The sequence below is a fragment of the Gracilinanus agilis genome, chromosome 2 (assembly GCF_016433145.1).
Source record: "Gracilinanus agilis isolate LMUSP501 chromosome 2, AgileGrace, whole genome shotgun sequence".
Classification (NCBI taxonomy): Eukaryota; Metazoa; Chordata; class Mammalia; order Didelphimorphia; family Didelphidae; genus Gracilinanus; species Gracilinanus agilis.
The window spans coordinates 560,810,355-560,829,179 of NC_058131.1; the positions used below are offsets into that span (position 1 = coordinate 560,810,355).

An 18,825-nucleotide genomic window follows, 5' to 3' on the forward strand; every position below is an offset into this window, starting at 1 on the left:
AAAAATTATAGGCTCCTAGAGCTGGTAGGGACTCAGATGAACTGGTTAACACCCACATTTTATAGATAAGGTAGCTTAGGTCCAGAGAAGGGAAATTATTTTCCTAAGGTCACACCAGGATTTGAGACTATGTTCTCTGATGCCAGATCATCTAGCATTCTTACATTGGAGAATAATACTTCAAAAGATTAGTGATTTCATTATTTTTTCAAATTTTATTGCTTTGCCTTTGTTTTTACATGACAATGACCTCTTCTGAAAATGCAAACAGCAGTCACATCTGTAATACTCCTCCTACCTTCTATTAAAAAATATAAAAGAAGTCATTTTTTTTCCTTTTTCTCCCCTACTCCCCTCTCCAATGAAAATCAAACAAGTTTTTCGTGAAAAAAGCAAAGCATTCCCTCCATGGCTATATGTTTTTATATTTATGTATGTAAGCAAGAAATATATATACATATGTAATGTTTTGTGTTATATAATATAAAATGGGCAAAATAAATCTCCTCATACATAAATACATAATACGCGTGTAATACACACACACATACACAGAGCCTTGTCCAAGGGCCAGCACAAGCTACTTTGGAAAGACTCATTGCTAATTTTCTTCAGGGTATTGAATTATTTAGCCAGAGAAAGTCATAGGAAATCGCAATCTGTGGTAGAGAGAGTACACACAATCACAAAACCCTAGATTTGTGAAGTAAGGAAGAAGTTGATTTTTAAAACTTGATAATTAATAGATTTCCTATAGCCATATATTATGTTCTGCATGCTATGATGAATCCATATTTTTATCTATCTACAAACATAGCCATCAAGGGAATTTATTCTGCTTTTTCCATCATATAATGCATATTTCTCATTCTAGACCCTAATTTTGTCATATTTCTTTAATAGAGAGCATTTTTTGTCATCATTCCTGAAATCATGAGTGGCCATTGTATTGATCATAGTTCTTACAGCTTTCACTGTTCTTTGTTTTCACAAAGTTGTTATTATATAAATTGTTTTCCCGGTTCTGTTCATTTAATTCTTTGTCCTTAAAATCCTAAAAATTTCAATGTTAAGTATAAATTCTTATTTTTGTTCGCTTCATTCTATCAGTTCCTATAAGTCTTTCTTTGTCTCATATTTTGTAGCAGAGTTATTATTTTATCACAATCCATATACCACAACTGACCCAGCCATTTTTTGGTTGAAGGACATCCCCTTAGTTTCCAGTTTTTTTGGCTACCATAAATAGAGCAGTTATAAATATTATTGTTCATGTTGGGCTTTGTCCCCTTTCTCTGTTCTCTTTTGGCTTTACGCCTAGCTATTGCTAGGTCAAAAGGCATATACTATTTTGTGACTTTTTGTGTCTAATTCCAAATTACCTTTCAGAATGGTTAAAACCAGTCACAGATTCATTAATAGTAGACAACATAGGACATTGATGTGCCTATTCCTATAGCTTCTCCAACATTTATCATTTTATATTTTTTATCATTTTTTTTATTCTGGAGGGTATCATGTAGAATCTTGGAACTGCTTTAATTCATATTTCTCTAATTTGTAATGATTTAGAATGTTTTTTCATATGATGAGAAACTAGTATAATAATATAGCACATATTTCACATGCATGAAATTTTACTGGTCATTTTCCCATTTAGTAAATGCATTTCATATAACCTCCTTAAAGACTGCTTATTATTAAAAGAGATATACTATATTATAGCAATCTTTCCTCATCATGGCATAGAGGTGACCTTGGGCTCTTAAAGGATGTAATGGCAAAGCAATAGCTCTAGCAGAACTACCCAAGCTAGAAAGTAGTAATGTACTTGTATATACTGGTTATACATTTTCAAATTTTGGGGTATTCAATAAAAATTATAGGATCACAGAACTGGTAGGGATTCTGATGACATCTGGCCAAACATCCAAATTTTAATAGACTTTTCCTTGTCCAAGAAGCAGCCAAGGCTAGGTTGGAAATGCTCATCACAATTCTTGTCTGCCAGGTGTTGAATTCTTTGGCCAGAGAAAATCACAGGAGATCACAATCTGTGGTAGAAAGAGCGCACATGATCACAAAATCCTAGATCTGTGAAGTAAGGACAAAATTGATTTTTTTAAAACTTGCTAATAGGTTTCCTATAGTCATACATATTGTCTTATACATGCGACAGTGAATCAAGGACACCTTCATGTGTAAACTAATCTTTAATGTTTTTGTTCCACTGAAAAGCTATAAAGTAACATCACCAAATTCAAATAACCTGTTTTTAACGTTTCACATTGTCTTTAAGGCAAGAGGAGTTCTTAATCTTTTTTGGGGGTGGAAAAGGGGGAAGGGTTAAGGAAAGAGAACAGAGTATTTATTCCAGTGTCTCTTATGTTCCTGGCACTATGCTAAACATTTTATAAATAGTAATTCATTTCATCCTCACAATAACCTTGGGAGGTGGATACTATTATTAACTTCATTTTACAGGTGAGGAAACTGAGACAGACAAGAGGTTAAATGCTTCGCCTAGGGAAATGAACCCCTTTATTAGTCTAGTAAAGCCAAAAGGCCCCTTCTCAGAATAATGTTTTTAGAAATACAAATAAAATACACAAGATTAAAAAGGAAATCAATTATATTGAAATACAAATTCACAGAACTCAAGTTAGAAACTCTTGCTCCAAGACCCAGTACATCAAATGGCCCTGGGCTTTGGGGAGTAATCCACTCCCATCTTCTCCTCAGTTTACAAATCCATACTTTCAAAACACTTCCCAAAACTATTCATTAGCACCTCTGGGGCATGAATGATAGGACTGCCACAGAAGCAGCTGTATAAACAGAATGTGTTTAGCCAACTCTCCCACATGTTGTTTTGTGCTGGTAAGCAATTCTTTTTCTCCACATATAGATGGGAACGAAGAAGAATGCGATGGGAAAGGCCCAGATGGCACGAGGGCTTGCCCTTACAGGATCTTAAAGATGAAGGAGTGCTTTGTGCTTATAACTTAATTCTTAATATGTACCACAAGACCAATTTAAACTACCTTTGGCTGCTTAGTGTTGCTTTCCAAGTGTCCCCCATGAGGCACATTTTGCAAAGCACCTATTGGGGTTCTAAGGAGTCAGCATTTCTGAAAGCACTTTCTAGCTTCAGACTCTGGGATGTGCATGCTGTTCTTGCCTGGAAAGATCTGATGAATGCAAAAGGTTCAGCCTAGCTTCCTAAGGAGAGATCTTATGCCTCTTCTGAGCAAAATGAACCTTTTCTAATCATACCAAAGGCAGAGAGAAGTGCCCCTCAAATGGCTAAGAAACCTAAGAAATGATGGGAGAATTGGCATTTTAATACTATGATTCTTATTGTTTTTCTCCTAGCACTTGGACAGCAAGTCTTATTTCTTATTTGCTTCAGCAAACGTAAATACAACAAAAATCTCTGGCTTGTAATTGACTGCCAAATTTATATAGGTGTGTGGAAAGCTTAAAGTGTTATAGAAATGCAAGCTATTATTAACTATGCTATTAGGATCTCTGGTTCTTCATCTGTAAAATGAAAGGGTTCAATAGAACAAAGTTCTGTCTCTAAAATTCTACAAGCATAGGAAGAAGAAAAGAGGTGAAGAGAAATAAATAATTTATAAATAGAGCTAGTGTGATTCTGTGAAAAACTTGCTGGATTTGGGGTCAGAGGAAAATCCTGGGTTCAAATTCTGCCTCTGATATTACCTGTGGATCATGGGAAAGTCAATGAACTTTCCTGGACCTCAGTTTCTTCATCTGTAAAATGGCAGGATTGGACTAGATAACCTCGGTTTCTATCTCTAAATAATAATCCGATAATTTTGAAGTAGAGCATGCTGACCTTAGTCCCTGAAAAGTGGCTATTTGCACAGTCCTTTTCCTTCAGCATATACCACCTAGTTTTTACTTCTTTAAAAGGAAAGCTCATAAAACTGATTCCATGTTACTTGTGAGCTAAGAACCCAGACCATCTCTTGAACCATAGGGGGAAAAAAAAGAAGGAAATGTTGCCATTTACCTATATTTCCCCACCCTATTTCCCATAACCCCCCTGTTTTCTCCCCATCCCTTTTTTTCCTGGGATCATGCTTTTTACTTTCTGGAGCAAAGTAAAGCTATCAGGCAAAGGTCTTTCTGTCTTGTCTTATATTCATCTCTGAATATCTCATAAGAAATGTTTCTCCATCCTTAATAACAGAAAGATGGCTCTCCTATTTTGTTTTTTCTTAATTAATAGAATTATTATCTTATAATTATATCAAAATATAATTATACTAAATTATAATCTTAAATAATAGAATTTGTTTTCAAATCACCTCCCAATATCATAGAAGGCATCATCTAGGGGGACACACACACACACACACACACACACACACACACACACACACACACGTTATCTTTCATGTTTCCATTTTTCAGTTCATTTTCCTGAGGTAACATTCACAATTCTGTAAGTCTTAAATCTGTAACTGTGTATGGTTTTATATTGGTTTTATTAATTTCTCTGTTCATTAATCTGTGTAGTTCTTTCTAAATTTTTAAAAATTAGCCTGCTGATAATTTCTTATAGCACGGTAGTATTCCATCACAATCATATACCACAATTTGTTTATCCATTCTTCAGTTGATGGGCAGCTCTTCAATTTCCAGTTCTTTGTCACCAGAGATGGATCTCCTGTTTTCCAAGATGAAGCACTTGCCAGTAAATTTGCAGTAACCTATGTTTCCTCCTGGCTCTAAATTTATATTCCTCTGATCTTATCTATTTTTTAGACCATTGATTTTAATCCCTTCCTTTTTTACATATGAGGAAACAGAGTCACAGAGAAGTTCAATGATTTGTCCAACTTCCCATTTGAGGTCATATTTTGATGCAGGTTTTCCTGATTTAACTATTACCCAGGTCACTATACCAAGTTGGCTTTAAAAGCAAAAACAAAAAGCTCTCTTCATTGAACACCACTGCTCCTTTTACTTATCATCCTATTCTCTCCTTCATTTAACTACCAAATTTCTCCAAGGAGCAAGCAGTCTAAAATTCTAGTCTTCACTTTTTTTTGCCACCCAATGTTCCACTGAAACCACATTCTTGAAGTTACCAGTGACCTCTTCATTCATGAATCTAATTGATCTTTTCTTATTCTTTCTGACTTTTTGTAATAATGAAACAGCTGACCAACTCATTTTCCCCTTCCATCACTCTGCCCCCATCATCTTTATGCTTATCATCATCATGGATCATAATAGTTATGTATCAATTATTTGCTATGTTTAGTTGTTAGGAGAATATGACAAGGTAAGCCAGGGTCTTTTCCTCTCAAGAAGTTTATAGTCTAGTTGGGGAAATAGTTATAAATACTAAGTAGTCTTAGCATAAAGTACAAAATAAGTGGTACAAATGTTTTGTAGTTCAGGCCTGATTCAGGCAGGTACAGTGGTTCAAGTTCAGGAAAGGAATGAAACAAGACCCTGATTGAGCATCCAACACTTTAAAAAAAAACATTATTAATTCCTATCTTTTGCTCTTTTTGTATATCTGGTGCTTGCCACTCACTGACACATTGCTAAGCATTTAATTAGTGTTTATTAACTAATTGACTGACTAGTCCAATCTTTTCTGAATAGGAATACCTTCAAAAATTTTTTCTTTATAAATTGTCATCCAGTTTCTGCTTGAGGACTTCTAGTGAATAGAAATTTCTCATTTTTCAAGCAATCCATTTCATTTTCAGATACCTTTAGTTATGAATTTTCCTTCATTCAGCTGAACTATGTTTCTCTGCCACATTGACTTATTGCTCAAAGTGAATCCCCCTTTTACATAAGAGCCCTGTGGATTTTTAAAGATAGCTCTCATGGCCCTCCCAGGTGTTTTCCAAGTTAAATATTCCCGGTTCATTTAACTGATCCTGGAATGGTATGATTTCAATCCTTCTGACTCTCCAAGAATGCTTCAACTTGTTAGTGTCCAAAATGTGACACATGAATTAAAATGCTCTAGATGTAGTTGGCCAGGGCAGAGTACAGCCAGTCATTAACTTACCCTCATGCTGCTTAAGACTATGTGAACTTTTATGGGGTACCTTTGTCACACACTATTGACTCACATAGAACTAACAGTCCATTAAAATTCCCAGATCTTTTTTACATGAATTATTGCCTAGTGATGTTACACCTTGACGTATACTTATGAAGCTGATTTTTTTTTTTTTAGTCCAGACATAGAAATTTGCCTTCTTCTCTTCTTAGTTTTCGCTTATAAGCACTGGCCTACCCTTGTACATATTTCAGATCCTTTTGGTTCTTGACTCTTTATTTTCTATCTGTCTATACATTTCATCATTTTCAGATTTTAAAAGCATATAGAATTAGAAATCAAGGAGGATATCTATCCATCATTTGGGGAATAACTGAACAAGTTATAGCACATGATTGTGATGGAATACCAGTTCCCTGAAAGAAATGATGAGCAGATTAATTTTTTTAAAAACCATAGTAAGACCTACATGACATTATGAAAAGCTAAATGAGTAGCTCTAAGAGAACATTATAAACAGCTATAGAATTAATGTTTGAGAAATAATGAGTGTTCACTTTCAAAGAAGGAACTGATAAATATGAAAGATCATTTATAAGAAAAACAATGTTTGATCAAGCAGTACCTTCTTTAATGTGGGGAGGGGAGGAAGGGATACCTGGAAATTTTATGTAACCAAAAAATTAATAAAAAAAAAAAACAGGACAGATATCTCTTTAAAAAATTTTTTTTAAATTAAATCCTTACCTTCCATCTTGGAGTCAGTACTGTGTATTGGCTCCAAGGCAGAAGAATGTTAAGGGCTGGGCAATGGGGGTCAAGTGACTTGCCCAGGGTCACACAGCTAGCAAGTGTCTGAGGTCAGATTCGAACCTAGGATCTCCCGTGTCTAGGCCTGGCTCTCAATCCACTGAGCTACCCAGCTGCCCCCTCCTCTTAAAATTTAATTATGTCAATAATTAATTTTCTTTCTACATCTCTGATCTTGCCTTCTCTAAAAGTTTTTTCCTGTATATGGGTACTTTCTCTTTAAGTCATGTTCTTCCTATGTAGTCTGTCCTAGACACCTCATCCATTCAGGTAACTTCATTTGTTAGCCTCCTTTTGAATGACTTCTGAATCCTCATCTTGGTATTCTAGTTCTGAATTTTCAGCTGATTCTTAGACATATCTACTTCAAAGGCCTACCATTATCCCAAAATTACCATTTCTGTTAATGGTATCATTGATTTTTCAGTCATACCTTGCCTCTTCCCTATCATCACCTTTTCCTCCAAATTTAAAATTATGGAACCCCGATAGGTGGCATTTTAAGATTTATTCCACAAATCCTTAAGATTCTTCTTTCAAAATCTTCTGTCATATCCATCCCTTTCTTCCATTCATTCCTGTTGTCATCACCCTAATTTACTTCATGCCTGGTCCCTAAAGCCTCAGTTCAATTTTAAGAACTAAGATTTCTAGGATACCTTGTATAAGAGTTTTAATAGGCCTCCTTGCATTCAGTTTCTTCCTGTTTTAATCTACTCTTTATGGTGCTACCAGATTCATTTTATACTTCCTCCTCCAAAATCATTCTCCTAAATTGCCCTGCATATGGGTAAGAAATCCAGTCTCAGCCAGGAATTCAAGGTTATTTAAAACCCAAATCCCTAGTTAACTTGCTAGACTTGCCCAATAATTTTTTCTTTGCATACTTTTTGGGGAAGCTTGCTAGCATATAAATCCTTTAAAAAATAATCTTCTATACAAATACTTTACTCAAGTCAAATGAGTTTATTAGTTATACCCTAAACATGCCTTCTGGTTCTCTGCACCTATAATTTTGTTCATGTTCTTCTTCCTTTACTAAAAGGCCTTTGATAACACCTAATTAAACTCAACCTTTTAAATAATTCTTTCAAAAAGCTATCGCTCACTTTTCTGAATTCTGGTAGCATTTATTGAGTCTTCATTCAGTTATCAAATTACCATATACTGCCTTATTTTTTTCTCTTGTCTTGAAATGATCCTTAAAATCTTATGATTTAGGGGCAGCTGGGGGGACTCAGTGGATTGAGAACCAGATCTAGAGATGGGAGGTCCTAAGTTCAAATCTGCCCTCAGACACTTCCTAGCTGTGTGATCCTGGGCAAGTCACTTGACCCCCATTGCCTAGCCCTTAGCACTTTTCTGCCTTCGAACCTGATTTTAAGACAGTTATTTTTTTTTTTTAAGCTTACGATTTAAAAATGAAAACTTGTCTTCATTTGCTGCTTTTTTTTTTTCAGACATCGATCTCAACTCCTTGATGATAGGGACACTATCTTATAGCTCCCTTCTTGTAACCTCACACCCCACTACATATTTAATGCAATGTCTTATGCCTATTATTTGCTCAAATAAATATTTTGTCAGCTTGATAACTTGATTATTTTACTGGCTGAATTATTTTTGAATTAAGGAACTTTGGAATTATAGAGGGATGATTAAACTCTTCTGTCTACTTTTCCTCATCATTTTGTAGGAAATACTCTCTAAATGGGCAAGTTTGTGTTAAGTCACTGACTATGCAAGAGATACGCTCTACCCCCAAAACTTAGCTCTGCTAGTGAAATTTATGAAAGATTTTTTAATAGCCGATTGAGGTCCCAGGTACTAGAGACATAGGATATTGGTGTTCTTCTAATTTGTGCCTTACTTCATGTCTGTTAATATAATATAACATAATTTTTCTAGGCTACACAGTCCCTACAGTCTCAAATCAGCTTGTGAAAGCACCAGCATCAAACATCACTCCATGACTTTCCCCTTTTTTTGCAGGAAAGTTCTCATCTCTGATGTGTCAGTAATGTTTCCCTAGTTTTTCATTCTTCCCAGAGAATTCAAAGCAGTAGTTAGATAACTGGAGTCCAAATTCTTCCTCAGCCACTCTAAGCTGTGTGACTGAGCAATTCACATAATCTGCTAATAGTACTTGCCTTCCAGGTTTGTTTTAAGGTTAAAATGTAATAATATTTATAAAGCCCTGTATAAATGCTAACTGTTTTTAATAGTAGTAGTAGTGGAACAAGGAGGTAGATATTCTCTTCTCTTCCAATTCTACATTTTGGGATATTTAAGCATTGTAATTGATTGATGAAGTAAAAAGAGAAAATTCAGGGGGAAAAGGACTGAGTGGGATTAGTCTGATTTATTCTCTGGCTGATTTTCTCAATTTATCAGACTCAGTTTTATGGCCTTGTCAGAGGTCTCATTAATTTTTTTTTTAAAAATCCCTTAACTTCTGTGTGTTGGCTCATAGGTGGAAGAGTGGTAAGGGTGGGCAATGGGGGGTCAAGTGACTTGCCCAGGGTCACACAACTGGGAAGTGTCCGAGGCCAGATTTGAACCTAGGTCCTCCCATCTCTAGGCCTGATTCTCAATCCACTGAGCTACCCAGCTGCCCCCTCATTAATTTTTAAAAATCATGACACTTACTCCTTCATAAAGATGGCCCGTTGTAATCATTTGGAAAAGGAGTTCAGGGAATGTAATGTTAGCAAATGGCAAAACCAGAGTGCTATTAAGTTTTTGGGTAACCTGAATTTTTTGACTCATTTCAACTCTTCATAGTTAATCATTTGGCTGCTCTCTATATGTTCTCTATATAGGTGTGTTAAATGGTAATGGCTTTTGACTCATTTCAACTCTTCATAGTTAATCATTTGGCTGCTCTCTTTATGTTCTCTATATAGGTGTGTTAAATGGTAATGGCTTGGCTTTCATATATTGGAATGTCCTGCATCTATTAAGTAGTTCAGCCATCATCCTTGGGACTTAAAAAGACCACTGGATTACTGGCCCCTCTATCTTTAAAATGAACATGTTGGCTCTGTGACACAGGAGTATATAGACATGGAGGAGCATCTTGTAGTCCATTACAGTGTTTATATCACCTTGGATAACTGACAAAAACTGTCTATAAGGCTAAACAGTTAATTTTTTTAAATATTTGAGCCTTGTTCAATTACTACTAAAAGATGAATAAGATTTTTAGATTGTATTTTAATTTCTTCCTAAGAGGAAAAAAGATACCTTCTAAGAACTACAAGCCAGTGTGCATACCTATGCTTCATTCTGGTTTCATAGCCCTTATTTTAACCTTCCATTTCCATCTGTTTGGGAATGGAAGTTCATAAATTCAAAGTTAATCACTGAGAAGACTCATTTTTGCAAACTGATGTCAGAACACATCATCATCATTTGCAAAAAGGCTGAGGCTACTGAAATTTCACAGAAAAGGTAAGAGAAGTTTTAAAAAACAACAACAACAACAACAACAACAACTCAACAACATTTAGATGATTAAAAATAGGCGAGGTAGTTCAGTGGATAGAATGGCAACGTTAGAGTCAGGAAGTCCTGGGTTCAAATTTGGCCTCAGACTCTTCCTTAGCTATGTGACCCTGTATGGGTCCCTTAACTCAGTTGCCTAGTCATTACTACTCTTTCTGCCTTGGCATACAATTTTAGAATAAAATTCTAAGGCAGGAGGTAAAGGTTTTTAAAATAGTAATAATAATAATAATAATAATAATAATAATAGTTGATGAGTGTTTTCAAAGTTTGATTAAAAGTCATGAAATTCAAGTTTTCAATCTAAATTCAGTTCCCTATTTTGAAACCTTTTCAAATGTTAATGGTAAGAGGATAGAAGAAGGGGACAGGATGGAAACCCAACAGTATTTAGAAAAATCATGTTTTGTTTCTTGATAACTTTATTCTTCCCTTCCAATCTTTTCTGTTTCTATTAAGAGAATCACCATTTCTTCTTAAGACATCCAGGTTTGAAACTTTGTGTCAGCTTTGACTCTTTTCTCTTCCGTAGATCTGTTCAATCACATGTAAACTCCCCTTGTATCCCCCTTTCTCCGTTCATATAGCTACCACATTGGTTCAAGTTCTCATCAGCTTTCACTTGCAATTGGTCTTTCTACTTCCAGGTTCTTCTCTCCTAATCCATTTTTCATTTAGCTGGCGTTATGATCTTCCAAGGACATAGTTCTGGTCTATCCTAATCAAAAGTTTGTGGTTCCCTCTATTAAAATTCTTTCGATTGGCATTTAATACCCTATATAGTCTGACTCTAATATACCTTTTTAGAATATGATATTCCTCTTCTTTGTGCACTCCTTAATATCCAGCAAAAATAAAATATTAATTTTTCTAACTTGGATGATTCATCTCCTGCCTCCATGCCTCTTGTACAAACTACTCCCCCCCATGTTCATGTCTTCATGTCTGTCAGTCTTTTTTGTCTTTCAGTACTTAATTTATGACTTTCCTTATCTCCCTTAGTCCTCCTTGATTCAAATTATTTTACATGCTTAATCTTTGTACATGAATAGGCTATAACATATTGTCAGCAAAACGTTATTCAAGAGAAGCAGGGATACTGTGAGAAAAATATATGACCAGGAAAAATATTTGGTCATTTAACAAGAAAGGAAAGGAAACTTCTGATAAGCTTATCCTCCCTTACAGAGCCCAAGTACTTCATAAGCATCCAGGAAGTATCAAGAGATATATAAAGGAAGGCTCCATGCACATTAGATCACCACTACCATCCCCAACCTAGGCATGCCAGACTCATTGAAGAACATGTATAAAAATATATAGGATAAAATTACAATCTTTGCCAATTGCGGAAGTATCCTTATTGATGAGATCATTGATCTTTTGGCTATATACCAATTAAGTCCTGACCTCCCAGTAGAATGTAAGCATCTTAGGGTCAGATGTTATCTAACGTTAACTTCTTTGTCTAACAGAGAGTGTCTGGCACATAGTACATGACTGAGAAATGTTGCAGAAGTTTTTTTGAACCCTATGCAACATTTCAGGTATAATGAATTAAATATTTGAATTGGGTATTTTAACTTGGTATTTTAGATGGTAAATTTCTAGAGAACACAATTCTGCTTTATTGTTGAAAGTTTTAAAATTTTCCAAAGAGTTTATGTAAGCAAAGAATACAATTCCTATGGGAATAAGTCCTTATTTCAACTGCTTTCTCCTGTCTGTTTACAAATAGATACTTCTACAAGAGGTCAGATTAACAAAAGAGGCTTTGGAGTGATAAGATCCAGGCTCCGTTTCTGGGTCCAATACCTTGCTCACATACTTATTGACTGTTTGGTCATGAGAAAGGTACAAGTTTCCTCAACAGTCAAATGGGGATAATAACGCTCAGATCTACATTCTTTTTTTTTTTTTTTTAAATATAAACTGTGTATTGGCTTCAAGGCAGAAGAGAGGTAAGGGCTAGGCAATGGGGGTCAAGTGACTTGCCCAGGGTCACATAGCTGGGAAGTGTCCGAGGCCAGATTTGAACCTAGGACCTCCCATCTATAGGCCTGGCTCTCAATCCACTGAGCTACCCAGCTGCCCCCTCAGATCTACATTCTGAAGGGACCTGAGAGGTCATTTCATCCAAACCCCTCATTTCATGGGTGAGGAAATTTTAACCAATCGAAACTGAAATTCACACAAATACTAAGTATCAAAGGTAGAATTTGAACCCTGGTCTTTGACTCCAAAGCTAGGACTCCTTCTACTTGTTACTTTATCTACTTATCTCACAGATTAATGAGAAGACTAAATAAACCTTTTTTTTTTTTAAAAATAAACTATGCTCATGAATTTTTATTTTCTTGTTTTGCATCTGTAGAAATGTTTCTTGACCACTTTTGCAGGTTTGATTTATAATATAGTTGTTGATCAGTTGTTAACTATATGCACAGTTAATGAATAATGAAAACGAGTGAATTTGAGGAAATGTCTCATGAAAAAAAGGTCTTGCTTAAGGTCTTGCTCTGTGTCCTAAGTTAAAGTAACTTAATCACTTGAAACTGTATTTATTTAAGATTGGCATTTAGCTGTTCTATCTTCATGAAAATCATTTTCTATATTATATGTAACAATAATGATTTTATCTGAAAGGGGAATATAACATGTTCAGCAACATCATGAATGCAAATGGCTTTTACTGGCAAAGATAGATTTCATTTCTCATGGAATGAGTTCTATAATTTAAGCAAAGTACACATGCAATTTTGCAATTGATCTGAGAACTGCTTGAAATAATTTAGAGATAGAAAACTACAAGCTCCTAAGTAGAGTTCATTTTAGAAAGATAAAGCTTCCTAGCCAGAGAAATAGACTTGTTAAACAAATGTATGACATACTACACCACTTCCATTCCTGCACTCTGTGATCTAGTGAAATTGGTCTCTGTTCTTGTACTCTCTCTTCGCCTCCACAGAGTTCTCTCTTCCTTCAAGACACAAATCAAGTATCACTTTCTATATAAAACCTTTCATGATCTTCCCTCCCTACCCTTAAACACTGTATCCTCCTTCCCAAATTACTTTGTTTTTAACGGCTAGGTCTTTATTTTCATTTATTCTATTTATAATTATATATGAATTTATTATCTCCATTATTAGAGTAGAAATTGTTTCATTCTTCATATTTTTATTCCCAGGGTTCCTACGTATTAGGATCTCAATTATCTCAATCAATAATTGTTCATTGGTTGATTGAACAAAAGGAAGTGTTGGGGGTACTCCCTGTTTCTTACCCCTTGCCAGCTGAATGATCATGTTCAGTCAGAGTATCTTAGCTCTCCACCATCCAGAAGAGTTCTAACATCCTCCTTCTATATGCTTTTTTGTAGAATGTTGCAGTTTTGGCTCATCGGAGTAGTACCTCACAATCGACACAAGTGGAAGCAGAAAACCAGGTGAAAATCCTAACAGAAGAAAATGAGAAACTACAGAAAAAAATCAAAGAACTAGAAGTGAGCCTGACAAAATTTCAGACACTGGTTGATGAGATGAAATTAGATGAAGTCAAAATGAAGGAAAAACTAAAGAAATATGAGGTAAGAATTACTGGGCCAAACATACGTTTAGTGACATGTGTTCTTATTGCCTTTTCCCTGGATATAGGGAAGGGCAATGTTTTGAGGTGAGAAGGAATTTAAATCGTAATTTGCCAGGGAAAGTTAATGTTCAAGTCTTTTATGGAACAAGAATCACTGTTAGTCCTATGTGGAGTGGGTAAATGTGAGAGCAGCTAATAAAGAAGTATAGAAATAGTGCTGTGTATGTGTCTGTCTGTCTGTTTCTCTGTGTGTATACGGCACTTGCAGATGCATATTCACAGTAAAACTTTACTTATGAAAAGGTCAGCCTCAGCTTTCTAGATAAGAGCCAAGAACCCAGAAGTAAAAGAACTCCAGGCATCTGTAATAACTATCACCAAGTCCATGTACTAAAGCTCATGTGTTTCAGTCTACTGGAATACACTTTTAGGCTTTTTTCTTGCTCTATTTGAAAGACACAATTCATACTCATTTTAGTTATTTCATTTGCCAACACTCACAAGGTTGAAATAGCAAACTTTTATATGCTGGGAGAAGGTCTGGAAAGGGAGGGAAAGAAACTTGGGTGACCATTAATAGTAGTTACCAAAAGGGAAAAAGAGAGAAAAGCTAAATAAAGCAGGCACATAATTGCATGTATTGCATTTAATTGCTTATATTATAAAAAGTACTTAAAAATGGATATTCCCATTTATAACCCTCAATAGTCAAATAAAACTTATATATTCTGTTTCCCAATGCTGTTGCCTTAAATGAAATTTTACTTTATATCCATCTAGGTTAATAGATATGCACAAGGGAGTACTGCTATTTGTTGGGGGCCATCTTGGGTCTAGTGGATCTATCTATCTATAGATAGAAGGCAGGGCCTAGAGTCAGGAAGATGAATCTTCCTGAATTCAAATCTGGCCCCACATACTTATTAGCTGTGAGATTCTGGGCAAGGCATCTCACTGTTTGCCTCAGTTTCCTCATCTGTAAAATGAGTTGGAGAAAAAAATGGCAAACCACTCTTGTATCTTTGCCAAGAAAACCCCAAATGAGTTCATGAAGAATCTGACATGACTAGACTACAACTCTCTGTATATGGTGACACTCTTTGTTGTATCTACATTTTTTTCCTACTCTTGGAGCTTATTTTATCCTACAGTGGCAGCTGCATTGGCACAGTTTCACTTGGTCTCAGTGTATTGTCCCCTCTTTTTATTATCATTATTATTATTATTATAGGGAGAAAAGCAGCAATTAGAAGAGGCCCTTTTAAGTGCCAGAGAACAAGAAAAGGAAATACTCTCAGCAAAAAGGATCCTGGAGAATCAGCTAGAGGACATTCAGGTAAAAAAATTAAGGGGTACTCTTTTTAATCTCTTTTCAAAGAAGCCCCAAATCAATTAGACCCAATGTACAGAAATTGTTTCATCTTTCCTTCCCTCACTGGTAGGATTCCTGCCATCTTTCAGCTATGATGTATGACAACTTTTAATCATTTCCCTGGCTGTCTTATGAAGTGTCATTTAGAAGTCAGATCCTTAGAAACTTGACAGTTTTCAGTAGGTGAAATGGGAATTTTATAGAAAGGTCTACATAATCATTTCCCCAGATCTGTCATAGTAGTCTTTTAAAAACAAATCCATTTTCCTCTTCTGAGAAATTGTGCTAGGCTACAAGCTTACAAAATCAGTTATCATTAGGATTTTAATTAAAACTAGGCAGCTGCTGCCATCCAACATCTCTAGATTCTTGGAAGATTAGGATGCTCTGTTAGTAGAAGGATATTTTTTAAAAGGTATGCCTTTATACAATGACATCTGTATAATCTATCTTGTGTTTTATGAGAGCCTTCCCAACCCATGCCCATGATTTTTAAAGAAACAACACTTGAAACTGCCCTCAGCCAGGTAATGTAGTTTCTCAGCACCAAAAAGTAGATGTTTTGGAGAGTTGTAGAGAAGGAAGGAATCATTCCATTTGTGAAAAATAGAACTTCAGGCATATGAGAGTGCTAAGTGAAAAACGCTCAGAGACCAATTTTAAAATGACTGTTTGAAGCTGGAAAATATTCTGTACTCAGTGATTACTTCTCACACTCTAAACATAAACTCATAAGGTCTGGAAATCAATGGTTTTATTTGTTCTTATTGGAACTGATACTTAGTACCAATTCTAAGATAGAAGGTAAAGGTTTAAAAAAAAGGGGAATGTGTGAGAACAATGCATTTCATTCTAGAGGCAGAAGGGAGACTAAGCAGAGAGCAGGGAAATCACATTGTCAGGCCTGTACTTCAGGAAGATTATTTTGGCATCCATATGGAGGATGACTTGGAGAAGGGAGAACTGGGAGTCAGAAAGGGCCATTAGGAGATTAGTGTAATAATCTTAAGTGATAGGTAATAAGGGCCTGAACCCACGTAGCGACTGAATAGAGAGAGACAGATATGTAAAACGTTGTTAAGATAGAATCAGCAGGGCTTGGTAATTGATTGGATATTGGGAATTAGGGTGTTAAAAAAAGTCCATTGATCCTAGGGTTTTAAAATTTGGATATTGGGAGGAAGATGATACCCCAAGTACAAATAAGGGAGCTTAGAGAAGAAAAAAATTTTAGGGGAAGATGATGAATTCAATTTTGAACCTGTTAATTTTTGCAGAATAGGAGGGGCAGCCAGATAGGAATGACTAGCAAGCAATTAGTAAAATGGAGTTGAGGAAGAGGAGGGAGAGAGAGAGGGAGAGGGAGATTGCATATATATATGGATTTGAGTCATTCTTGTAGAACACAGATTCTTAACCTAGAGTCTATGGATCTACCCCTAAAAGGTCTATGTATAAACTTTCCTATCCATTAATTCGGATGGAGAAAAAAAAATTACAACTTTATTTTCACTGATCTAACTGAAATGAAATTTAACATTTCTTTCAGTTATTTAAAAAAGTTCTTAGAAGAGGTCCATAGGTTTCCAAAAGGATCCATGATACCTCCCCCACCCCTACTCCTACCCCTCCCCCTGCCACGGGAAAAAAAAGATAAAATTCCTTGGTGTAGAAGAACCTTTGGGAGAAGATGAGACCATCAAAGAAGAGAATATAGAGGAAGAAAAGAAGAGGGCTTAGAACTGAGCCTTGGAGGTACTCATGCTTAGGAAGCTAGAAATGAATGATGATATGTCAGAGGGGACTGGAGAGATACAATCAGAGGGAATAGGAGAACTAGGAGAGAGTAGTATCACAGAAGCCAAGGTGGGAGAGAGACTGGGACAGGAGGAAGTGAACTATTGACAGTGGCCAAACCTGCAGAATGGTCAAGGAAGACAAATATTGACAAAGGCCACTGAATCTAGAATTAAAGAGTTCATTGGTAATCTTGAAAGAGAGTAGTCAAAAAGTTAGAGGGATTAGAAGACAGATGGCAAAGGTCTGAGAAGTGACTAGGTGGTATTCATTCTAGATGGTTAATAGTGAAAAGGGGAGAGCTGAAGGACAATAGCTCAAGGAAAAGAGGATTAATGGAAGGTTTTCAAGGATAGGGGAGACTAGAGCGTGTTTGAGCAATGAGGGGGAAAGATGGTAGATAGGAAGAGGTTCAGAATAAAAGGGAAAAAGGGAAAAGGAATAATAGATGAGCAAGATCCTCTTGCAAAAGATGAGAGAAGACATGAGGAAATTAGCTTTAACAAGAAGAAAATTTATCCCATCCTTTGAAACCAGAGCAAAGAATAGGACAGGTAGAAGGGGCAGAAAGGTTTTGAAATGTGGAATAGAGGACACTAGGCACTTGTATCGATTATGGAGCAGATGGCCTTACTTTTCTTAGCAAAATTGGGGGCAATGTCATTGTTTAAGTAGAACTTGGTTCTGAAATTGCATTTGGCCTCTGTGACTTTGCTTCATTTTATAAATTTAAATTTTCCATGAACCCTGATCAGCTAGTGAGGTTTAATTAATACTCTCATGATCTGATTGTTTTATTGTATCCAGTAATTTTTCCTAACAAAGTGATGTGGCATTTTGAGGACCATTGGATTATGTTTGTTGTAAGATGGCTATAAGAATTCAATTTCTATATTTGAAATTTTTATTATCTTTTTTAAAAACTCATCTTCATTTCTGAACAAGTACCTTCTACTCCTCCCCTACCCAGGGAATCTTCCTTGCAATAACAATAGGAAAAACAAAACCTGGCACTTCAGCAAAACATATTACCTGACTCTAAAAGTGTGTTTAGTCTTCTAAATCCAGAGACCTTCACAAAGAAGATATGTTTTCTTATTTTTGCTACAAGGCTAGGTTTGGTCATTATAATTGCAGAGCACTGAATTTTTTCCTCCAGTAGTTAAATTTCAACTACCATTTGTTGAATGCCTACCACATATAAAGCATTATGCTAAGTGCTGGTGTTTCGAAGATGAAATAAGTTATAGCTGCTACACATATGGAGCTTAAATCTAATAGGGGACAGACATATATACAAATTCTGAAACGTTGGTGGATGAGAAAAGATAGCTTTCCTTGAACAGAAAAGCAAAGGAAGGAAAAGAGAGTTGAGTATTGCAGATGAATTTTAGTTTGTAAGTAATTTGGAAACAGAAGAGGAGAAAACACTAAATCCTGGGCCCAGCTTTTACACATCTGAGAACATCTGTGTCTTTGTCCTGTCATATCAGGAGGTTTCACACATACTGAAGGACTTCACCAGCTGTAAATCTATAGTCAACAGCTAATTCTCTGTACGGAACAAATAGTGGCAGAAAGCTTGGAGATTTTAATGCACTTTTTCCTCTGGAATTTCTATTCGTGCTTTGGAAATTATCTTTGACATGCCTTTTTTTTTTTTTTTTTTTTTTTGGAGGGGTGGTGG

General features: G+C 35.8%; 1 protein-coding gene across 1 annotated transcript in view; it reads left to right on the forward strand.

Moving 5' to 3' along the window:
• CGNL1 (cingulin like 1) overlaps positions 1-18,825 on the forward strand; it is a 204,595-nt gene that overhangs the window by 146,761 nt on the left and 39,009 nt on the right. Inside the window, exons 9-10 of the mRNA XM_044665301.1 lie at positions 13,761-13,967; positions 15,201-15,305. Of these exons, the coding sequence (XP_044521236.1) occupies positions 13,761-13,967; positions 15,201-15,305 (312 nt within the window). The remainder of the gene's footprint in view (positions 1-13,760; positions 13,968-15,200; positions 15,306-18,825) is intronic.